This window comes from Mirounga angustirostris, unplaced genomic scaffold (genome assembly GCF_029215605.1).
Source record: "Mirounga angustirostris isolate CCGP_5_RB_7025 unplaced genomic scaffold, mMirAng1.0.hap1 SCAF_15, whole genome shotgun sequence".
In the NCBI taxonomy this organism is placed as follows: Eukaryota; Metazoa; Chordata; class Mammalia; order Carnivora; family Phocidae; genus Mirounga; species Mirounga angustirostris.
Window position 1 is genome coordinate 34,174,359 of NW_026991723.1, and position 25,654 is coordinate 34,200,012.

The 25,654-nt window shown below is 36.6% G+C and overlaps 1 protein-coding gene across 2 annotated transcripts in view; it reads right to left on the minus strand.

Moving 5' to 3' along the window:
• PTPRD (protein tyrosine phosphatase receptor type D) overlaps positions 1-25,654 on the minus strand; it is a 2,419,801-nt gene that overhangs the window by 74,842 nt on the left and 2,319,305 nt on the right. For both annotated transcript variants that reach the window (XM_064580091.1, XM_064580092.1), the window contains 2 exons: positions 17,830-17,953; positions 2,401-2,576 (listed from right to left, as the gene is read on the minus strand). In XM_064580091.1, coding sequence (XP_064436161.1) covers positions 2,401-2,576; positions 17,830-17,953 — 300 coding nt within the window. The remainder of the gene's footprint in view (positions 1-2,400; positions 2,577-17,829; positions 17,954-25,654) is intronic.

The following is a 25,654-nucleotide window of genomic DNA, read 5'->3' on the forward strand; positions in this document are numbered from 1 at the left end:
CCTAGACTTTAGGTGAAAGAGCAACTGGACAGGGAAAAAGCGAGGTGGGAGGATGTGAGGGAGAAGATGGAAGAGCAGGTGAGATAATTTGGGGGACCAGTGCTTTGCTAGATTTCTCGGTTGCATTTGGTCATTTATTCTCAAGCATTCTAGACTGGGGAACGAAGGGCTTTGAGGCCTTGTGGGTCAGGGCTCATTTGTATGTTCAGATTGATGATGTTGAGACTCCTCAATATTGGCTTATGCAGGTCATCACAAGTTTGGGTACAGACTGAACCACCACAGAATAAAAATCACAAGACAGCATTTTAATTGGCCTCCTTAGGCCATTTAACAACGGAGAAAGCTAACTTGCAAGAGCAAAGAGTAATTAATGAAGGGAGCAAACAGAGGTTCATTTAGTAACTTCAAAATAAGTTCCTCTGTCTGAGGTGGGGAAAAAAAGGTAGCCTGCAACATAAAGATAAACTGTAGGTATTTAAGTCACAATGCCTTCCGCCAAGAACTGCTCATTACCATCAGATATTGTGATGGCAGTGGGGCCAGTTAGAACTAACTTTATTATTAGAAGCAATTAGGGAGAAAAGGGGCAGAATTTCATTGCGTTATTTCAAAACAAGTTTCTGTGCACGGTTTAATGAAGGCCTGCAGTGTCAAGATAAAATGTGTGCTTTACTGAAAACAGCTTTTGCAAATGGCTGCTTGTTACCAGCGGTATCTCCAGGCAGAGCAGTCTGGGTAGGTTGGATTTACATGCACGCTGTAATAGAATAGTTCAGCTGTCTCAGCTTCACAGAAGTGTTAACAGGCAATATGGCCTGATTGTTAAGCACATGTGTTCTGGGGCCAGACTGTCTGTCTTCAAATCCTCACTCTGACCTTGAAAGCAGAATGACCTTGAGTGACCTCTGGAATGTTCTAGGCTTCGTTGATTCATATGTAAACTGGAGATCATAGTAGCGTTTATCTCACAGGATTGTTGTGAAATATCAATGTGTCTAATATGTGTTAGATGCTGCATTATGAAGAGTTATATCCCAGAAACAGTTGGGTGGAAGATTATTTTTACAGGACTTGGTATATGGGGGTTACCCTGAGTACAGATCAATAATGGATCTATTTACATATTTTTAATGGGGTTTTCATGTAAAGAATGACAATGACATTTGTCTTCACAGTCATACAGGTTTCATCTAAATTCTTTTCAGACAATATTTCAGTATTTCTCTATAATCACATGTTATAAAGAGGTTTGATTGCTTTTTGGGTTTGCTGAACCAGTTGTGTACCATACCCTTTACTTCCACCTTTAAAGTAATGGCTGGGACTTTTTATATTTTCCTGAGTCTGAGCTTTCCCCTTATGAATTCCCTGCACAGCCTTCAACTCTTCCCTCATCTACATACCTGGGCTAAAAGAAACTGCCATGTATTGAGCTTAGGAGACCATTTAAAAAACTCAACTGTCCCACAAAAAATGGGGAGTTGGGCTTTGGCTTCCTTCTAAATATCTTTTTGAGACTACTGTGACCACAGTAAAAGAGACCTCTCACCAGTGGTTTCAAACTCTGCCCGAATGTCCTACTCTTCAGTGAGAGTGTGCGCTGCCTTCAAAGATTTTTCAGAGACTCCTTCATTAAATTCTCAAGGTTAAAGACTGATTTTCATCAGATGGCTACAATATTTGCATATTCACTTGGGAATATGGCACACTGCTTACCCATTATGTTTTAGTTTTGCAAATCAATAACATTTAACTAATGTGCCATGCACCATAATATTGGACCCATATGATGAATAAAACCCCCTTCTTAGACCTTAACAAGCAATGACTCTGTGATTAAAATCTATTCACTTTGGAGAAGGCTAAAGTAGCAAAATGTCCTCTACACATTTATATGTTTTCTCAGCTGTGTATTAACCCACATCATTTTGCTGGCTGCATTAACTTAATTTATGGTAATTTGAATAATTTATATAAGAGCCTCTTTCACAGAATTTTAGATCTTACCCTGCAGATTATGAGAAAGAAAAAGTTAAAAATACTGACAAGTATATATTGGTGGGATTCTCCCCCAAAGTCTGTGTGTTCTTGTTCAATGTGAGTTTTTGAAAGAGGTTCAAGCTAATATTTATTTTCTCTAACCAAACTGTCTACTTTTTTGAGTATATATATATATTTTTTTTTTTTTTTGGCAATCACATTGTAATGAGAGAATTTCCTTCTTGAAAGACTCAGTGTTAAATAATGGTTTTATCAGAGTTGTTGATGCCCACTCACAATTTGTTCCTGTTGGAAAGTCAAAGCTTAAGGAAAGGGTAGATTCCGAAAAGAATAAAATATGCAGCATAGGGACTACCTGAGGAAAGGTCTGAAGAGGGAGAAGGTAGATAGTCTTACCCTGGATCGTTCTTCTAGTTTTGTCATCATGACAACTGTTGCACTCCGTTGCTCCCATATCATTCTCCAAAAGTCCCCAAATGTTTCAGGGAGAGATCCCTGTGTTGCAATATAGGCGTTTTGTTTCCTATAGCCATCTATGTAGTTGGCATTCACATAGTCACTTCCTGGGATGCCTGTAAAACAAGAAGTGTTATTCCATGAGGTGAACCTATCACAAGAGGAAATAGCCTGGGATCTGGCCTGAGGGCAATGTTATATTATTGTTTCACAGTATGCTAGAGGAATCACAATATATTAAATTTTGGGTCTTAAGCAAGATAGTCTCATTGGGACTATCACATTAAAGAAATAGGTGTTCCAGGTGTTGTATCTCTGTAATATCACAAGGTAGATACCAAAGAAAGAAAAATATAACTGATTATCCATAGGGTGCTATTTTTCTCACACCCTATTTTCTCCACTGCATCAGTAAAATACAGCACGCAAAGGAGGGCAGAAATTTATCTGGTCACATTCCTCACTCATGCTATTCCAATTGCCAGACAAAAATGAAATAAAATAATGCCTGAATCTGAAAACACAGCGTAGGGTGGAGCGTGTGTAACGGTGAGAAATTCTTCACAAATTTAGCTAATAGGGAACTCATTTGTAAACTCATTTAATCCTTACAACAACTCTATGAAATATATCCTGTCAGGATCTTCCTTTAACAAAGGAGAAAACTGAGGTGCATCGAGATGAAAGCACTTGCTCTAACTGGTGGAGTCTGGTTTAATGATAGTCAGTCTGTCTGCTATGTCTGTCTTAGACTCTGCAGAGATTGCTTCTTGTTTAAACCTCACAGTACTGTTGTACTACATGTTCCTTCCCTTGGATTATCGTGATGGCCTCTTATTTGCTTATCCCACTCTACTTTTGACCTTTGCAGTCTGCTCTTCATCTAGCATGAGAGCAATTTCTAAGAAAATATTTCAGACTTTGTAACTTCTTTCCTTCAAACCCAACAATGGGTTTCCCTTTTACTTCCAATAAAATCCAAACTCTCAACAATACTTACAAAGCTCCACACTTTTCCAAACACATCTCATTCTATTCACCTCCCTGCCTTCTAAACTCTAGACACTGGTCCAGCTTCCATTGGTAGAAAACACTGCTCTCCTACCTCAGTGCCATCCCACACCTTAGAACGCACTCTGTGTCTCCTTCCCATTGTAAAACGCTCAGCCTATATCTCAGAAAGCCTGCCCTTGATACTCCTGGACCTCAGAATTCCCTTGACTTTATGTTACTTATTACACATTGTAATTATATACTTGTTAACACAGTTATCACCTGCTTTGACCTCTAGACCAGGTGTCTGTTATTAACCCTTACTATCTCTAGGGACAAAAAGAAATTTGCCCCAGTTTTGACATCTAGTAAGTAGCAGAGCTTGAACTTGATGCTGATATTCTGATTGAAAGTCTAATTCAGCGTGACACCTTTAAGAGGAATATAGATAAATTTGAGCTTCTTCCAAGGAGAGTGACCAGAGTGGTTAAGAAAATCAAAGCTGTTCTGTATGAGAAAGGAATACATAGTACAGCTTGGCAGAGGAAAATGTAAGGGTTGGGGATGAGAGCTGCCTGTGAGGATCTGAAGAGAGGTTTAGGTTAACTCTGTTGGGATCCAAATTTTTCCATTCTGAATGATGTAACTACAGAGAGAAGAATTCCATTTCCAATTTAATAAAGCATTTTCAAATTGTCAGAATCAAAAAGGGAATAGATTTCCTTGGGATGTAATGAGTTGCCTACCCCTGGAGGGGAATAAGCACTTTACATGGATACTGGCAAGATATGAGAGGTAGCACTAGAACCTGTACATGGCCCCTTCTTGCCCTGGGAAAATATGAGTCCTGGGGCTATGAGAAAAAAAAGAGAATATTTTCTTTATAATGGAACATATGTTCCCAAGCTAAAATTGTTATATTTCACTGATTGCCACTTGCAATTACTTTGACTGCTTTTCTGATTCCAGTTGTAAAACTGATCCTTTCAAAAAAATAATGAAAGTCAGATGGGAACTACTGGGCTCCAAGATGAACACATGGATATGGAATACCACCAGCATTAGTGAAAAGGTTTTTGAGTAAAAACTGAAATGCATGGTTGGTTGTAACATTATTCATCTATTACAGCTACTCAAGAAGCAGTTGGGGTTCTGGCAGCTCTTTGTTGATAAAGATTCTATTCCTCCAGACACCAAATTACTGTAGATTCAAAAGAGAGTTTAAATAAAGTCCTCAGGTTATGGCCATTGGGAAGCACACACAACCTCATGTCCACAGGATTTGGTTCTGAGCCAACAATGAACCTATTTTATAATACAGGAAAAGCCCACTTTAGAAATTTTAATTTAACAGTTAACAACATTAAAGAATTGATAAAAAAAAAAAAAAAAGGTTCTGGCTAAAGGCATCCATCAGCTACCAATATACAGAAAAGCTTTTCCAAGCAAGTTGAAAATAGAGAAATCTGGGTTAATGACTCAGAAAAGGCATCAGCAAGGCATTGTACCTCTTCCCCCTTATCAAGGATAACAACTATATCTGAATAATGTGTCAGAGGACAGAGGAGATGGACAGGAGACTCACATCTAAAGGAAGGGAATCAGCCCAGCTCAACATTCTTATGTAAATTTTAATCATTGATTACATAATGAATTGTTTTTTGACATACTGCTTAAGTTTGAATAATAAATTATTATTTTTTTAGCGGGGGTAGGAGGTGGGATGCTACTTAATAATGCTTGCGTTTCCCAGGGATAAAAATATAAAACATCTGCCAGAAAAATACTAGGCACTTGGGATATGTACTGTATCACCAAATGCTTTAAGAATTTGATATTTTGAAAAGAAAGTTAAAAGGAAAAATTCAATACCTAGTAGAGTTAATTATTAGGCTAATGTTTACATCTTGAAAATATTGCTGAGGCTCCTTTTCTATTTTGACACTCATCTGTAAGGAGGTAGTGCCTGGAATGAACGCCTCCTTCCAGGAAATCCCTTTATATACTCTGGCCAAAAGGCATTCCAAGTAAGTCTTCTCCCATACAACCTTTACAAGATGGGGATGTGAGAGATGACTATGTTCTATAGAAGCTCTAGGATCTAATGTATCTGTATTTCATACAACCCAAACAACAAGCTGTGTGGAAAGATGAATGAGAAAAGATTTTAGGAAGGGTGGTGCTTTGCCCTTTTAAAAACATTAGCCCCAGACTGGAAGCTAAAGTTGAACGGAAGTGTGTTTCAAGTAGATGAGATCTCAGTTTTCAGTGTGACATATTTAGAAAAATTTTTTAGCCAATCTTGTGAGAAAAACAACATGGTGGCTTTCCAAGTGTTTTGGTGCCATGAAAGGTTTCTTCCGTAGCTTGTGACTGCAATGTTCTGCTGGGAGGCTGAATCTACAAAATCCTTTCACTTTTTTGGGGGTGACCTTCTCCAAGTATGCATATTTGTTTATTTAATTTATAATCCCCTGCCTTATCCAGAAGATGATTTGCATCTGCTAATGCAACACTAATCAGAGTGCACTACTAATCCAAGAGAAGTGTGTGAGAATTAATTGAATTCCTCTGGGGCTATGATGGATGGAAATCTAACTTAACATGCAGTACTGAAAGAATATAGAATTACTATAAATTAGCTGATTGCTTTTAATTTTTGGAGTCAAGGAGACCTTTGTCCAATACTATGATAATAATGGTGTTTGTTGTTGTTGTTGTTGTTGTTGTTTTTTTGGTGGGTGTTGCTTATTAAAACAATGAAAGCATAAGAAAAATATCTGCCTTTAGCTCATCATAAGCAAATACCTTAGGTCTGGCCTGCTGTAGGAACTCTTTCTTGGAGTCAGTTGGTCTTAATGTCTTTGTTCAAGAACAGCTTACTACCTTTATAAAAGTAAGTTTCATGATTTCCCATGTATTATTTCATGTGTACTCTCCACTTACCAATAGTCATGTAAACAGGTCCAAGACCCATAATTATCATTCTAATATTATAAGTGAGAAAAATGAGGCTAGATCTTGAATTCATATTATACCTATATGCCCCTTTCCCGTGTTATAGTGTGTTTCATCAGGCAATGAACTATTCTTCCTTGTGGTGCATACAGATATTACTTACATGCTTTATACCGGATTTTGTGTTTGGGTCAAAGAAAACTTGGAGCTATAAAACACAAGCCTGTAAGACCAACAGAGATTGTGATGAGGTGAATGGTTGGCAGAGCTGTGCTTCTGTGTCCTGCAGGCATAGCAAGACACAGCAACAGCTATTCACACAGAATTAGGACAGTTTTAGGCTCTCATTTCATTTGCTGGGAATTGCTGGTTATAACTTTCAGTGGAAAGTAAGTCTAGGCATGGATTTTGGGCTCTGCTGTTCTTTTATTTTTTTGCAAAGCTTTGGAAATGTATCATGAGTTCAACATGCAAGGACAATGCCATTTTTCTTCACCTAAGCATAGGATTAATGGAACAGGCTTCATGACATTGGTCTCACATGTGTTTGAATATTAACAGAAGGAGAGAAATCCTTGGAAAGATGAAGCTACTCTGAAAGAATGTTCGTGATGAATAAATAATTCATGCTGAAGAATGCTTTAAAACCTTGAAAGCATGTTGAACTGCCAAAGAATATACTATCTGAGCTGTTTTGTCCTGACTAGATTAAAATATTTTTTTTTTCCTGTTAACTTGAGGAGGACTAATTGGGTCATATGGGTCTATTAAAACAAAACAAAAAACAAGGGACACCTCAGTGGCTCAGTTGGTTAAGCATTCAACTCCTGATTTCAACTTAGGCTGTGATTTCAGGGGTGTGAGATTGAGCCCTAGGTTGGGCTCTGTGCTGGGCATGGAACCTGCTTAAGATTCTCTCTCTTTCTCTCTTTCTGCCCCTCTTAAAAAAACAAAACAAAGTAAAACAAAACAAAACAAAACCCCAAACAAACAAACAAAAAATCCAACTTGCCTTAGTCTCAATTTTTCCGGTCAGGAGATAATTTGATTTGAAAATATTTCTCTTGTTGAGGGGTGTTCATAATTATAAAAAAATTATTTTATTAATGTGAAATTAAGTAATTATAATGGGTATATGAGTACTTCTGTATCACTCCATTCTGTAGGAAAAGTCACAATGTGCCTTTTAAAGTCTTGAAACAATACTAAGCACTTGCTAAAAATTGAGAGAAATTGGCCAGGAACCTGGGACTCCTTCCTATCTAGGGCTGCTGGTAGTTTGCTCTTTGACATTTGGGGAGTTGTTCAACTTGTCCAGACCTCTGATTGCTTATCTGCTAAACAAAGCATGTTGGACAAATTGATTCCCTCAAGTCCTTTTGAGTTCTAAAATAAGATGTCTCTCTGTGGTATTCTTAACCTTCTTGGATTCAGAAATCTCTGTGAAGTTATTTTAAGATAGAGGCTTTTTGTCTCTCAGATTACACAGGAACAGGCTCTGATGCTCTTTCAAGCTGATTCCTATTGCTTCTACCTCTTATGTGCAGAGATGAGATTTTTTTGGTGTGACTGATACTTCAAATCTTGATTAGAATATGGTGGAGTAAAAAGCAACAAATTCTAAAACAAGGCATGAGACTAGACTGGTAGGTGGTCTATTCATGGAAAGAAGCTGGCCCTGGATTTTGGAGGTGAGAATGAAGAAGAGGCAGCATTTCAGGGAAGGCAGAATCCCTTCCCTACTCTAGTGGACATATTGCTGCTGTACCACAGAGCTGGAGATGGATCTTCAGCTGAGTGGCTGACTCTGTCTTGACTCACAGCATGGTACCAAAACCCAGGTACTCTTATTTCTTTTCACTACTACAAATCCTTAGTGAAGTCTGTGTCCAAAAAAAAAAAAAAAAAAAAAAAATGCTTTCTGGTCAACCAGTTTATTTATAGAAGTACTCAAGACCCAAAGGAGCACAAAAGCTACCTTTTACTTAGTAAACAATGTCTCCTCCAATTCAATACACACACACATCCACATCCACACACCATCCCTAACAACAATGAATTGATTAAGACCCAGATTACAGTTTTTACAACCCACAATGCAGAAAAAAATGTTAACTTTATTGCTGACACTGGCAAAACTAGAGTAGAGAAAATAGAAAAACGAAATCCAATAGTAATTTATAGTAAATTTATTTAATTCCAAATGACACAGACCTCGTTTTGCCTTCACTTGTACCATGACAGCCACCCACAGCCACATCAGAACTAGCAAAATGAAGGATTCTGTTGGCAACACAGCAGAGAAAAGCAAATGCTTCTTGCAAAAGTACAGAGTATTATCTGACTTGGCGTCCCCAGAGATACCACACATTAACAAACTGCCTTCCATGTTTCTATGGTACACAGGACAATTATTTTACAAGCATGCCTTGTTCTGTGGGCTCATCATGACAATGAGTTAATGGGGGAATGGGTAATTTTCAGAGAGTTTGTGAAGCCAGGCTCTGTCCTCTCAAGGTTCTGAGTCCTCTTCCCCTTGGTTTTCTATTCCTCAGCACTGCTGATGCTGAAGAGGCTGCGTTATAAGAGTAGTTACAGAGGAGGATGTGGGTGATTGAACTGTCATTGAATGCATTTCAAGGTTAGCTACACATGTTGGGAATTATCAGCACCTGTGATGGAGGGGACTCATTTCTGGTTAGGGAACACTCTGCTCTGGAATAAAGCAAAGCTTGGGCCAGTACAGCATCACAGAGTTTTGGTCTACTATGCTTATATTAATAAGGATGACATTATTATAGGGCTTTATTCAACAGTGAGCTAGTCTGAATCAAAGACGGAATATGGTGAAAGGAGTTCTGTCTGTAGGAAACTCGCAGAGCCCCAGTCTCCTCACAGATCCTAAAATATGAGCATCATTTTCAATGTTCTTACCCAACACCCCTATGAGAATTTAATGAGTGAATGCATTTGAAACTTCTAAAATACCAGTGGATATCAGTTATTGTTATGATCAGTGTAATAAACAGTAATGAAATAGACTACTCATTCCTAAATACTCTACTGATGAAAAGTTATTCCACATCTGGAAGGCCCCTTTCCATTTTTTATTTAAAAAATGGAGAGGACAAAAATAATTATTTTATGACTTCCCAGTGATATACAACCTGTGATTATATTTTAACAACAGAGCCACAACACAGATGATGTAGGTTTCTCTACAGCCTGAGCAATGAAGTGTAGGTTCATTAGCATAATCTTCAGAGCTGTACCATAAAAATGAAAAAAAAAAAAAAATGCCCAGTAACTAAAGACAATGGAGATAAAAATAAACTCATGGACTTTTTGATTTACTTTTTGATTGGCTTCCTGGAAACAGAGTAAAGAAAACCAACACAGCTAGCCATCCCTCAAATTTTTTTTTTTTTTCTCTTTTCCAGATAAGAAGCACTGCAGGTACAGGCTGAGGTAGGACCCGGGGAATAACTGATCTCCACACCACTTCCTTGGCTACATGCAAGAGGAAGATGCCATTTAAATAGCTCTAATTAGTCTTTAGGCAGGCTGTGAGCACCTTGTGAATTTTCAAGTTTCCAAAGGCTAAGTCCTCTCTAGCTCTCTATTTAAGACAAATTAAGCTATAAAAATTTGACTGTGCCCTGCTCCTCAAAAAGAAATGCTTTTATTTAAAAAGTAAGATAAAAAGACCACCTGAAATAAGAGGATTAAACTTTGTCATGCCTGTAAACAATTAACTTGAAAAGTGAACTGAAAATGTTAAAAAAACAAAACTGCTAAATCAATGATTGATGTTCAGAGCAATGTGAAGAAAATAAACTCAACCAATATTTGCAAGAGATTTAGACATGTTTTAGTTTTTTTCTTAGATGGGGCATACAGTCTAAAAAAATCCCTTCACTAATTTAAATAGAATATCAAGAGCAAAATAAAACAAACACCAGGTGCCCACAAATTAGTCATTAGAGTTTGAGGGAGGGAGAGACTGAGAAAGTACAAGAACCAAGAGGAAGGAAAAAGAATTATATTTATTGAACTGGTGTGAGAAATAACACATGGCAGCTATTAAAGGGATTTGTTGCTGGGGAAAATAATTTAAATTCTTTGATGTTAGAGTTACATATAAAACATTTATATTTACAATAATATAATTCACATTTTATTAGAAAATGTTAGGGAGATTGTATTAACTTATTTCCCTGTGTTTTTGTTCATTTTGTTTTAACTTATTGAAAAAATATCAGGTGATTCTAGAAAAAAAAACAGTTAACTCACAGCATGGGAATGATGTGAATGGAAGACTACATTATCACGTGCCGACAGCTGTGTGAAACGAATCAGTAGCCACTGAACAGTGCAGTAGAGAAGCTAAGGAGCTACTTAAATGGGAAGCACTGGTGTGGTGGTGAAAGCTGAATTAACAATACAAGGGAATACCAGTAGTTTCTTCTCTTTACTTTAAAAAAAAATATGAATTATCTTAGGGGCATTGATTTCCTGTGAGTCACTTTCTCATTTGAAAGGTGCTAAATTGCTCATCTCACAAATGATCGAGTTGTTGTAACATCATCTGTATTATTTACAGTTGGATTTTTTTGAATTGCTCCTATTATGCAAATCAAACAGATGATAGATTTTGTATTTCCATTTAAAAGAACATATTCTCCCCCTGTTGAAATTTGTAATGCTATTATGGGTCTGGTTTCCATTTATCAAACACCAATATATTTTTTTCTTCAGAGTGAAGAAACTATATGCAACTTTCTCATTTGGATATTATTAATTTTTCCATAGATCATATACAAAAGAAATCCATCTGAGGACAAAAGGACATATTAATAGTAATAACAGAATTCATAACAGCACTGACAATTTTCATAGTTTCCAATATTTATTAGGCATTTTCTTTGTGCCATTCTCCCAACAACTTTATATGTATTAATTCATTAAATTGTCCTAATCATTCTAGGAGGTAGGTACTATTATTAATCCTATGGCACAGATGAGGAAACTGAGGCATAAACTCTTCAGAAGCAAGAAGAGCCTAGGATGATTTAATAGAAAAGAAGTTCTTGAGAAGTGTATGGGCCCTTGCAAGGAGGTATCCATTAAAGAGAAAAAGTGAATACATATATTTATGTTTTGAAACTTTAAGTATATTCCCCCAAAACCAGAAAAAAAAAAAAAACTGTATTTCACTAAGCTTCTCTTATTAGATTAACAAGCACTAGTGTTACAGAATGCATATGACATGATGTTGGTTATTCTGTGTCATTTTTTTTTTTAAGATTTTTTTATTTATTAAGAGAGACAGAGAGCACAAGTGCGGGATGGGGAGGGAGCAGAGGGAGAGAGCGAATCTCAAACAGACTCCCTGCTGAGTGCAGAGCTGGACTCTGGGCTCAATCTCACAACCCTGAGATCATGACCTGCCAAAATCAAGAGTCGGATGCTTAACCAACTGAGCCAGCCAGGCACTCCTATTTGTCATTTGTAACTCTTTCATAGATAAAACCATTTAAATCTGGCTTGGTAGAAGACACACACACAGGCTAATAGTCCTATTTGGTGTAAACTCTCTAGCTTAAATGTGGGGGTTTTTTGTTTGTTTCTTTGTTTTAGAAGAATGAATCTCTTAATGTCCAAGATTTAATATTTATCTAATAAATATTGCTCAGTATCTATTGATTTCTAGATTTAGAATCAACTTTCAGAATTTTAGGAAGAGCAGGAAGGGTCTTAATGCATTCTCATTCAGCTCTCAAACAGAACAAAACACACTAAGTCAGGGGTTTCTAAATTGATGAATAGGCTTACAAAAGGCTTCTCTGCCCTTAAACTCTCTGAAATTGGTGTACAAATAAATCGGGTAAGTGTCTTTTGTTTTCAAGTAGGGTTTAAAATGCTCATCAGGTTCTAAAAAGGATCTAGCTTCCCCAAAGGGTTAACTGTACTAAGTGACATGCAGAAGATCACAGAACAGTTTAACTTAGAATTTAGTTTTCAGTCTTCTGTCTTCTTATTCAGTGTTCTTCCTAATAGAACTTTAAAAATCATATTAAACAAACAAAAAAATCCACCTGAAAGCATTTATATGTCATTTATTCTTTGGAAAACTTCACTTTGACTAGAGTCTAAGAGCACAATTGAAGACTTCTAGTTCTCAGATTTCCAACATGAGTGTTTGAAAATGTATATTTCAAAATTCCTAGACAGTCTTCCCAGCCAAAAAGCCATCATTTTTGATTTAGGCATGACATATATAGGAGCAGTCATTATGTCTTCTAAAGCTGCTATAGTTCTGAGTGGCCAGTTTGAGAGAAGAGCAGTCCTGAGTCCTACTGACTCATATGAGAACTTTGGCTCTGTCACCAACTACTAGCTACTAATTATAAACAAGCTACTTGATTTTTAAAAGTTTAACAATTTTGGGGCACCTGGGTGGCTCAGATGGTTAAGGGTGTGCCTTCAGCTCAGGTCATGATGCCAGGGTCCTGAGATCGAGCCCCATGTTGGGCTCCAGCTCAGTGGAGAGTCTGCTTCTTCTTCTGCCTCTGTCTCTCTCCCCTGCTTATGCTCTCTCTGTCTGTCTGTCTGTCTCTCAAATGAATAAATAAAATCCTTAAAAAAAGTTTAACAGTTTCTTCATCTATAAAATTAACAATAACAACTAGCTTTTGAGGTTGTTCTGAACATTATAGATAAAATCTATCCATGATTTCATACATGATATAAAATCTATGACATGTTGCCCAACACACCATAGGTACCCAGATAATGATATCTATTCTAAATTCTTGTCTTTATTGTTGACATAAAAAGTAGGGTTTTAAATTTTATTTTATATTTAGTCCTGGCCAACAATTTTTTTTTAAAGCTTTTATTTATTTGAGAGAGAGACAAAGAGTGTGAGAGCGAGAGCACAAGCAGGGGGGGTAGAGGGAGAAGGAGAAGCAGACTCCCCCACTGAGCAGGGAGCCTGACACGGGGCTTGATCCCAGGACCCTGGGATCATGACCCGAGCTGAAGGCAGAGACTTAACCGATGGAGCCACCCAGGTGCCCCGTGGGCAATGATTTTAAAAATTCCATTTGAATATGCCTTTTAAAGTGAAATGTTAATTATGATCCTACTAATAGAAATAGAATACTGGCAGCAGTGAAGAGTAATTACATTTTAGGGGGACAAAACACCTTTTTTTTTTTAAATCTAGGACTGAAAGAATTAGAAGTTATGCTAGTTATTAGACATTACAATAAATAATCTTCCATTTATTGATATTCCTGAGTTTATAAGAAGTTGAAGATACAGACAAAGATACTGAGGTAAGTAGACCACCTTTGGAATCAGTTAGAGATAGATGCACTTGAACTTACTTCTGCAACTCCAGGACTCTAAAGCATTTGGATCACTGATGATTTCCCATATTGTGTCATTGCCTCAGATTAATTATGCCATAAATAAGAAATGAAATACTAAAATGCAATGTTCGCATTATCCGTAGGTTAGACAAATGATAAAATGGATTTTTAGGCAAAATGATAAGTCTGGGTATTTGGATTCAAGCTAGTGACTCAGTCACAGACACATTGCCTATCTGTAGGAAAGCAGTGTGAATGAGGTGGGCCCATGCAAGCATGAGCTGAGGAATCAGAAAAGCTCACTTCCAATTTGAGCTCTATTACTTATATATGGTGTGACTGTGTGTATGTGTATATATATATATATATATACACACACACACATATATATAGCAAAATAACAGTGTGTACAGTAAATGACATAATTGATAGGAAAGCTACATAGAGCTAATTCATAGAAGTCAGAAGTAAAAGAGATTTCACTCATATGTGGAATTAAAAAAAAATAAAACAAATGAATAAACAAATAAAAAACAGAATCAGACCTATAAATACAGAGAAAAAATTGGTGGTTGTCAGAGGAAAGGGGGATGAGGGGATGGGCCAAATGGGTGAAGGGGAATGGGAGATACAGGTTTTCAGTTATGGGATAAATAAGTCATGGTAATAAGGGCACAACATGGGGAATATGGTCAGTGATATTTTAATAGCATTGTATGGGGACAGATGGAGGCTACACTTGTGGTGAGCTCAGCATAACTTACACAGAAGTTTAATCAGTTGCATAACACTTATGTTGTATACTTCAAACTAATGTAACATTGTATGTCAACTATACTCAAATTAAAAAAAAAAAAAAAGGTTTCAGCTAGGAATTGATACTCAGAGAAGATGAGGTTACATGACTAGGAAGTGACAGAGCTGTGACCCAAACCCAGATTTCCTTGCTCTTCTCATCTTTTGGTTTACCCATTTGTTTTTTCCTACTTTAGTAAAAGTAATGAGCAACTTTGGATTCTATAAGATTAAACATATAATTATATATTATTTTATGTACGTACGTATTAGTTTCCATTTAGTCTTTGACAATATTTAGCTTACACTATGAAAATAAATCCTATCACCTCTCTTCCTCAGGAATTACTGATGTCTCTTAAGGACAGCTTAAACATGGAGCGGAGGCCAACAGTAACTGGACTGGTCAAAAATTTAATTGTGTTTCCATAGTGCTTGCTCTATAATTCAAAAAATGTAAGCATTTCTGTAGTTGAAACTCTCTTGAATTTATTCTACATTTTCCCCAACATAAATAAAATGACTGTAATTTGGAAACATGTCATGAAGTATCACTATTTTCACAGAATTCAATAAGCACACTTGTGCTGACACACAATTCCCCATTCTTTAGTTTATATCCCCTGCCATTGCTCAGCGGAAGTAGTGTAAAGGTTTTGCTCTAGGAAACAAAGATAAAGATAATACGAATCACTGTGGCAACTTCCAGTTTTCCTTTATTGTCTGTCAGACCACTCTGCAAAGTAAACATGAAGAGGGGCCAGCGCCATGGAGAACAGCAGCAAAAATGTCCAAACTAAAACGTTAACCAAAGTCTTTTAAGTTATCACCACACGTGGAACCCAAAACAAGCATGTTAAATTTTATAAATTGTTCATGAAGTCTCTTAACATTTAAATCCTCTTGAAAAATCTGGCTCTGTGTTATCAAAGCTCCCTTTATGCGAGAAGCCCCAGTTGGCAGTTCTGTGGTTCCTGTTGCCAGCATTCCTTTTCCGTGCTTAAGATATAGGATGATCGTTTATCCCCTTAAATATCTGCTGAGTAGGGCTTAGTCTAAGATAAAACACTGTTCATGGTTGTAATCTAGATTAAAGCTCTTTATATAGCCCATAAACTTCAATTAAATGCTTCTAACCTTTTGTGTAAGACAAAATTGAAAGACTTTTGGTTTCTAGGTCAGCTCTAGATTTAGGATATATTTGTGAGCATAGAGCTATAAAAAGGCAGGTTTTAGTCTGATTCAAGTGCTTTTGCTTTTGTACTGTAAAAATAGCATAGGAATGAAATGTACATAGTTTCCATCTATCATAATAAAAGGACAAGGAGGAATATTCTTTGTCCTTCAACATACTTTACTATTAAGATGGTGGAAAATAACAGGTTAAGGAAAATAATGATAAAAGTGGGCAAAGTACAGGGACATGGTAATACTGAATGACCTAATTCTGAGTAGAAACAATGCTACAATACAGCAAAAGCAGACTGACAAGTTCTCCAGCCAAGATCATGCCAAATAGGTTCTCAGTTTACATTCATTTAGTTTCTATAATTTACCTGTTTCACTAATGGAAAAAAGATTTCTCTCCTCCACTTGTGACTTGGTTTAATTTCTTATTAACTATGGAGTTGACTTGAGACTTCTTGTCTCAAGTCCAAGAAATTGCTATTTATTTATTTTTTTACATTTTAAAGTGGGAAATATAAAATGTAAATGTTATATGCTAATCCTCCACATATACCAATTACAGTTTTCAAACAGGACTTGAAGCAATTACCTGTTTGACACCATCCTGTTTGAAGAACTAGCATTGGTGAAATTTTGATAAACCTGATCCAATTTTTTCCCATATGGAAAAAGGTTAACTCTTGAGCTCCTAGTACTTCAATAGCCTCAAAAAGGAATTAAAACATTTTCCAACATCAAAAGTAAAATTAATTGGGAGAATTTTACAAAATATATCTATGCCACATAACACCAGTTTGAAGAAAGGGGGCTGCAGGTATGGGCTTGCTCAAATGCTGAAAGATAGTTCTTCCCATAAAACTGGAAATAAATGTATTGGTTGCCTTGTGTGCTTACTGGGGAAGACTTTAAGCAGTGTCTCACTTTCAAATTAAATTTGGTACTAAATGAAGCATGTTGGATTTGTAGGACCTGATCAGAGTTATGAGATAAAGTGGTAGTCATCACAGATTTGAGGAGCAGAAAAAAGTGAAAGATACTTGAACGACTATAGATGAAAATGTTTGAACTGCCAGGTTCTAAAAAGGACTTGGGTCTGAATCTGGTATTATTTAATGTTTACTAAAACATCTGGAAGAGGGTAAGCAGTGAACTTTCAAGTATGAAAAGGCCACAGAGCTTTTCTAAAGGATGCCAATGAGGATGAAGTGGTATGTGGCAGTTGGTGGTCCAGCTTAGCTATTAGGACAGAAGGAAGGATTTAAGTGACATTGTAAACTCTTTTCTAAGGACAGAAATATGCTACCATAGCCAAAAACAAAACGAACAACAACAACAAAAAACTAACAAAATACTGAATGTTGAACATGAGCTCCTAATTGATTTTAATATGCCATGTGAAGGGATTTATTACTGGAAGGGGATGAATGGAAAATACTCTCCTCATGAATCCTTACAAGAAGCTAGGTATAATAGAGGTGTAATCCCCATCTTTTAGGAGCAATCATTCCTTCTGGAATGCACTCCTTGCTACAATTGTGAGAGATAGATTACTAAGCAGTCCACAAATTAGCTGTACCAGACATTTCCAATATGCTTAATTTTAATTAATCACCACACCACCAACTCCTAACCTTTAGACTGTCCCTAGTGGCTATCCCGGTTTATTTACAAAGAAGCCCCCCCCCCCCCCATTTAAAAATAAGTCAATGAGCATCTTCTGACAATCACCTGTTTATTTATAACCATCAGCAACTATCAGTAAAATGGGCAACCTCGATTTGCTTCCCCTCTATAAACATCAACTACATTATGAAGTCTTCCACCTAGAGTCAAGCCAAGAAGGTAATGAGAGATGCTTCTATGTCATATGGTGTTAGGGATTTTGTGTGCCCAAATATACATAGTATATTTGTATGAGAAAGAAAATGTGAGAATAAGTGATACCCGAATCTTAATTATGTCCATAGATAGCGAAGAACCTAGCTAAAAATATATTTTCATGCACACTCTTAAACTCATGAAAATAAAAGTGTAAATAATGTCTGAATTTCCTTACCTTCTATTGCTGATAGGAGAACCCGGGAATGATCATATGCGATTACATTTGCATATCTATTCTTTGGTTTGTTTACTTCCAAGTTTGAATGTTCCCATGTGAACTGCTGGCCAGGGTCAATTGACTTTAAAAGAAAAACAGCACATATACACACACAAAATCAATATTTGATAACACAGATTATAGGCATTTATCACAAGTAACAAACATGATTTAAAAAGAAAAGTCTGAAGCCACACTTCATCAAAGATGACCCTAGCTATGAAGCTGAACAGTAATATAACTAGCATAACACGAAATGATTAATCATAGTAAAAAATAGTGATAGTCACCAACACTGATTCAAATGAAAAAAAAATCAATATAGATGTTCTGTGAATATTGGAAAGGCAGGGTTTTAAAAATTGTTTTACTTTTCCATTGCCTTCTCTGCAGCTGGAGTTTACAAATTATCTGGTTCAATATTCCTTCTGGTTCTATGAACATTATTTTATCTTGATTATTCTCCCTACTCTTTCTTGTCAGGACCTAGCCTCACCCTTACATTCACTGGTCATTCACTAGCTTCACTGGACACAGGCTTTACTGTTCTTTCTTTGCCTACGGGCTTACAACCTGATGGCAAAGAAACTTAAAATTGTGTCTGTTTCTCCATAACACACTATGACCAGTATCACAAGGCAATTTGTACAATTCAAATAGTTAAGAATAATTGTAAAGAAGGTAAGTTGGTTAAATCTAATAATCATCTTCAAATATCAATTCATGACCCAATGCAAATAGGGTCTACTTACTTTTGTATTTATTTCCTATTTATCATTGTGTTATATTTACAAAGTTTGCTTCTTTTTATTCTTTATTTTAAACTTATTTTTTTCTGATTTTTAATGACTTTTCTTGATGCCTTCATTCAAGAAGCCATTATTCAATAATCTAAAGTAAATATTGCACAAATATAAAATAATATATACATTTTTTATAGTTAAAGCAGAACCATTATTTTGAGACTGGATTCTGGATTTGATTATAAAACTCCAAGGGACTTTTTAATTTCCTGCAATGTTACGGAAATCAAAACATCTTTTCTTTGATCATACGATACTGACACTTTCTTAAGATATAATTTCATGGTATACGGAAACACGAGTTCAGTAATTACATAAACATGATTTCAAATGATTAAAGTCAAGTTTTCAGAAATAATGATAAATTGGGTTTATATACAGGTAAAATTCTTTAAAAAAGTAAAGATACTATGTTATGTTAATAGAATTTTTAGCAGTTGTTTTTGATCCTGGGCATTTGCCATGCTTCAATATGTATATGTAGACCTGGAAAGTAAAACATACCCAATTGCTGTTACTTATTAAAGATGTGTATATTTTGTGTTTAATAGGGATGGTAAAGAGTCAACCTATTAACCGTCATGAATAGCCTCCAAACATACTAAAATTCTCAGCAGGATAGACTGCAGTCTCTAATTTACTAAAGATTATAAAACCCCTTTTCTTTTCTTAGCCTCTGCTAACCCATATATAACGAGTCCATCACTGAACAGTATTCAGCAAAATAATTATCCGTGTTTTAGAGTCCAAAGGATAATATAATTAGAGGTCTTTCTAGTTTGTTCTTCCAGGGAAGCTCATCATCTCCCCTGTGGAATGTACTTCTCTCCAAGTATCCAGTGAGCTGAAACATGCGGATGCCTGGGTGGAAGCCTTCAAGTCAACCTTGAACTTTCTCCACACAAAGCAGCTTTATTTGGTGAGCAAACCCTACCTTAAAATTTTCTTAAATCAGTCCTAAATCTACCAGCTCACTGCCACTCCCTAAATCCAATCCTTCAGTAGCTGATGACTGCTTGAACTCTCTCTTTGAACTCTCACTCTAATGCACTCTTCATACCAAAGTAGTATTTCTGAAGCTCTGCTCTGGGCAGGTTAGGTTCCTGCCTAAGAACTTCCACTGGCTCTGAATGACCTACAGCTTAGATTCTAAAGTCCTTAGCCACAGTCCTACCTATACGCCTTTAGTCATCTTTGCATCTACAAAGATGGCTCAATAAATTATGGTTCAACAGGTTTCCTTAAATGAATTGAATTGAGGAATAGATGTTGTTGAGAAGAGTTCATAAAAAGAAATCGTGGAGTCATTCTTCCATGTAACATGGGAGTTAAAGAACAGACTATGGAAACTGCAGTTAACAGTGTGCTAAACTAATACTTTAGCACTCATTATCATATGGCTTAATAGTAAAGTATGTGATCCTGAAATTACAACTACCAGTGATATTCCACTTTATACTGAGGAGCATTGCTGAGTACATAAGCTTCTTACACATTATTCTCTAAAATATCCCCAGAAGCTCCTAGGCTCACTGATGCACAGTGCTTTGGCAGAAGATATTACTTCCGCTGATGGCCCTGTTCTTCAGACTAAGATCACTCACAGATGTGTAAAGAGGCATGCATTTAATTAGACTAATGAAATTGCATCTCTCAACACAGACACTGTTAACTTATGTCCGTTTCCACTCTTGCCACATATTCCCAGCCTTCTGAATGCTTGATTTGATACCTACATTGAAGAGTTTAAAAACCAGTCATGGAAACATGAATTTTATGTCACATGTGTTAATATGTTTAAGCTTAAAGGATGATGCATGAGAAGAAGACCTATAGTAGTAGGATAATTATAATAGCTGCCGGGTCATGCAGTATCCTGTTTAATTTTCACAAGTGTTATGAGGTACGTATTGTTATTTTCCAGACAAGGAAATTGAAGTAAAGAAAGATTAATTCAATAAATCTTACTAAGGGCCTTCTCTGTGGCACTATGCGATTCGGTGGTTAAGTAATTTGCTCACACAGCTAGACTCATACCTTCACCCTCAAACCCAGGTCTGTGTGATATCAAAGCCCAGCTGATGATTAACAGCTGGTAATTACCAAGCCATGATGCTACTTATCCTGAAGGCCACTGAAAAACAAAGAAGCCCAACACTTAAACATAACTGTTCTTTATCTCGGCAGTCTGAAATGTATTTCTTTCCAGCTGATCATCCTCTGTCATTCTGGGGCAATTACATAAGAAATTAAGTTTTAGAAATGAGGTTGGCTTCACATGAGTGATAGAACAGATGGGATGCAGCTTACATTCATACTCGTTTTACGCAGATCAAACAAACATTGATTAAATAATGCTAAACTGTCTTTGTGCAACACATACTCATCTATCTGTATCTATCTGTCTGACTGAACGTGTAACAATACACAGCATAGGTCATTGTTTTGGAGTTTGTCAGAAAGCTGAGAGCAGTAAACTCAGTAAGGAATAACAACTACTGAAAGTAGGTGAGGTATAAGATGACTTTTTTATTGAGAAAAAATAAAACTGGTTGAGGAAAATCAAATTTCAATTCTCCATGTTAATGAAGCAAAGATGTCATGGATGAATAAGACCCTAATTCTCAAAACAGACCTTTTTTTAAAGATTTATTTATTCACTTATTTGAGACAGAGAAAGAGAGAGCACTAGTAGGAGGGGCAGGGAGAGAGAACCTCGAGCAAACGCCCCGCTGAGCATGGAGCCCCCATGCGAGGCTCAGTCTCACAGCCCTGATATTAGGACCTGAGCCGAAACCAAGACTCAGATACTTAACTGACTGTGTTTTTCTTAGTGCAGGTAATGGTACAGTTGCTTTGCCTCTTTGTGTTCTGGTATCTCTTGCTGAGATCCTCTTAAAAGAGGAAGAATAAAATGGCCAACATGGAGAAAGAACAACGCAGGTGTGGAGAAATTTATTTCCACTCTCATCTCATATTTTTGGCCAACCCACCATTACCATGTATCTTCCTACTATAAAGTTAAACTGACACCACCCCAACATTATTCAAAACAATTTGAAATAAGCACCCTTGTTCCTAGTGGATTCAATTTCTTCCTGCTGTTGGCATTTGGTTTTCTTCAGCCTGACTTCTTCTCATCCTTTCAACTCTATTAATCCAAACAACTTTTGGTGAGATATCCCCTCCTTCCCAGAACTCAATCCCAAATTCTACCCTCACGAGCTGGAATCCTGGCCAGGTTTTCTGTAGCTGCCCTGGAGGAAAGTCTGCAAGTTGGAAATAAAGAAAGCTAGATGTATTCACCCCAAATTGGATTAGTAGACTTTTTTAAAAAATAAGCTATATGGCATTTGTACATTGCATTGTCACAGAATTCGAAAACAAGAATGCTACTTCCTGTTTCCTTTTGTTTCAACAAGGCCCTTGAATGTACTGGATGAAGAGTATGTAGCACCTAAACTTTCCCTATATGTCAAACCATATTACTTTGCTTCCCTATCTGCACACGGGACACATGACACACTCCCCCTCCATCCCCAATACCTATGACTGAATCATTCTAATACTAACAGATCTTCAGCTCAATGGTTTTGCCTTACTGAGAACAGTGACCAAAGAAAAACCTCCCTGTAATTTAAAGGAGAAAGGGAAAATCTTGAGTAGACAGCAACTAATGTCAAATACTTTGCATTTATGTAGTCTTTAACTTGATGGTCTGAAAGTTCTAATTTTTTTTTAACCAACTAGAACTTTGTCTTAAAATAGATAAGTGGAAAAAATAGATAAGTGGAAAAATAAACTACATATAACTGATGGATTTATAATTTTGCACTATATTCTTTTTTTTTTTTTTAAAGGTTTTATTTATTTATTTATTTGACAGAGAGAGAGCGAAAGGGGGAACACAAGCAGCAGGGCAGAGGGAGAGGGAGAAGCAGGCTTCCCACTGATCAGGGAGCTCGATGCGGGGCTTGATCCCAGGACCCCGGGATCATGACCTGAGCCGAAGGGAGATGCCCAACGACTGAGCCACCCAGGCGCCCCGCACTATATTCTTGATAAAAAGTCAGATTTAAAATATATTTTATATCCAATAGTTATAATAACACTTACATCACATTTACTGTGTTTTCTTTGTGCTTCACATATATTAACTAATTTTATCTTCACAAAGAACCTAGAAGTACCATTATGATCACCATCCTCCAAATGAGGAAACTGAGATGCAGAGAAATTAAATAACTTTCTCAGGGTCAAACAGCTAGTAAACTCCGTTGGGGGCCCAGTAGGAATGCCTGGCTGCCATATTATGCTTCTTCTCTGGCCAAGTTTGAGAAGATTTCTTGATTGTTTTAGGTAGGTCTTTCCATTATGCTTTTGAAATACAATGAGAGGTTTGGAAACAAAAATCTCTATGGTGCTTCTAATTTATATTTATAATTCTAAACTCAAAACAAGGGAGTGCTCATAAATTTGCACATCACATTACAGTCACTGAGTAAAACTGCATCCAGAGAGTGACCTTTTTTGATAAAGCTGAAGTCATCAACTTGAAGCAAGTCCTTTCAATATGGTTCTGCAAAATTTCAACTTCTCTACCAAAAAGAAAAATATAATCCACATGTGCAAACTCTCTACAATACTAGTTGTTGTGTGTCCCACTTCTCCTCACTCCACCAAGAGAAAAACCTCAAACTATTCCCTTTAGAAACTCATCAAAGAGAAACCACAAAAAAGCTATACCCTGTTTTTGTGTGTTTTAAAACAACAAAAATGTAATTATATGGAAGGAATAGACCAGCTACTTGACTAGGCAAACTATGCGTCAGACTAACCATCCTTTTTACTGGGAATTGAACTCTGAATGACCTTAACCTCCAGAGAAACACTATCGTTCCACAGAGTTCCTGATCAGTAGGCTCATTTAGTCCTTAGTGTGGTTTGCACCCATATACTTTCAAGCCCTGTCTGAGGTTTAGAAGAGCAATCTGCCATTGACTGTATTTCTGCAATGAAGCCTTTTTAAATTCTCATTCATTCATATTCTCTCTCTCTCCCAGATTGAAAATGGTAAATTAATATGTATCCATTTGAAAAAGACCCATGTTTGCATGGTTGAGAAGGGCTATATTTTGCACAATTAGCAAAGGCCTGCAATTGGTATAATGAGCACTTTCTTCAAAGAGAAGAACATGCCTTTAGTTGAATCCAATGATGCTTTAAGAAGAGGAATGTGAGGAAGGAGTGGAAAGTATGATCATGAGCAAAGTCTGGAGGTCAGAGCCCCTGAGTCCCACGTGCTGGCTTTCTCTTTGCCCATGGTTAGCTTTGGAAGTCTGCTCTGTTCCCTTTTTCTATTAATGTCTTCCCAGATTGGTGCCCTCATCTTCTCTCTTCTCCTTTATCCAATTGGTTATCAAAACTTCCTAAGTCTTGGGACGCCTGAGTGGCTCAGTTGGTTGAGCGACTGCCTTCGGCTCAGGTCATGGTCCTGGAGTCCCGGGATCGAGTCCCGCATCGGGCTCCCTGCTTGGCAGGGAGTCTGCTTCTCCCTCTGACCCTCCTCTCTCTCATGCTCTCTGTCTCTCATTCTCTCTGTCTCAAATAAATAAATAAAATCTTTAAAAAACAAAAACAACAAAAAAAAACCTTCCTAAGTCTTTTGCTATAAAAGCATCTCTGATCTAGGCCACAGTTAGAATCTGAAGGACTGAAAAAGGGACTTTTCAAGACTCTCAATGTTAACTAATGAATGCATATGGAAGTTCTCCATCTTTAAGTGGAAAGATGAACAATTTATAAATGTACAACACTTGCAAAGTCATTAAAAATACTGCAACCAGGTATTTTTATACACAATTAATTTTTTTCTTCAAATAAGTGATAAAATTGTATTAACTTATCTCTTGTCTAGTGGTTTGATTTGCAATCCCAATTACAGTATATTATGTAACAAATACTTATACAGAAGTATTTGAAGTAATAATTTATTTACATTAGAATTGATATGTAGAGAAGCAAAAAGGAGACACTATACTCATTGTAAACCATTCAGCCATATGACATGAGTAAATATTTGAGGCAACCAGTTGACGAATATTTTTTTTTCTTTCTTTTTTTTTAAAGATTTTATTTATTTGATACAGAGAGAGAGAGAGAGAGCACAAGCAGGGGGAGCGGCAGGCAAAGGGAGAGGGAGAAGCAGGCTTCCCGCAGAGCAAGGAGCCCGATGTGGGGCTCGATCCCAGGACTCTGGAATCATGATCTGAGCTGAAGGCAGTGGCTTAACCAACCAGGTGCCCCGAATATTTTTTTCTAGATAAAACTTGGCACTAAGGATGAGTTAGCTTATTTTCTTTGAGAATTCCATTTACTCCTGGAAGTATATTTAACTTTGTCGTAATTTACCATAAATTCAAAATGACAAAAAAACAATAATGCAACAACAAATACCAGATTCTTTTTCAATTCAGTAGGACAATGCTATGTGATCTCTGGAATGCAGAGTTTAGAAGAGAACATGCAACTTTAAGATCTGAAGATTTAAAAGGCCAGATTTTTTATTATACTCTTTTTTTAATGTGCCTCAACATTTTCCTAGATAGTACTGAATGCAGAAAAGAAAAATTCCTAGTTCCTAAAGGCAAAGTTCTAGAAGAATGACGGCAGTGATACCTTTAATCCTAATGTTTTAGTTTTTCCCTATTTATCTCCTAGATCAAATTAAGGTGCGTAATAAGAAAGCGATAGAATTATAGTTGATGTTCTTAAAGACTAGAGCTTCATGGATAATCATTTTTACAAATATAATTCACAGACTAGGATTTCTGATGTTATTTGGAAAAGCAACAATAATTAAAAAATTTCCAGACAGTTTGGGGCAAGAAAATGTTATTAAAATTTTATTAAACTGCTCTGATTAAAGAGAGAAAGTTGATTGAATTGATAGAAAGTCATTACAGTGTTTATAAAAAGAA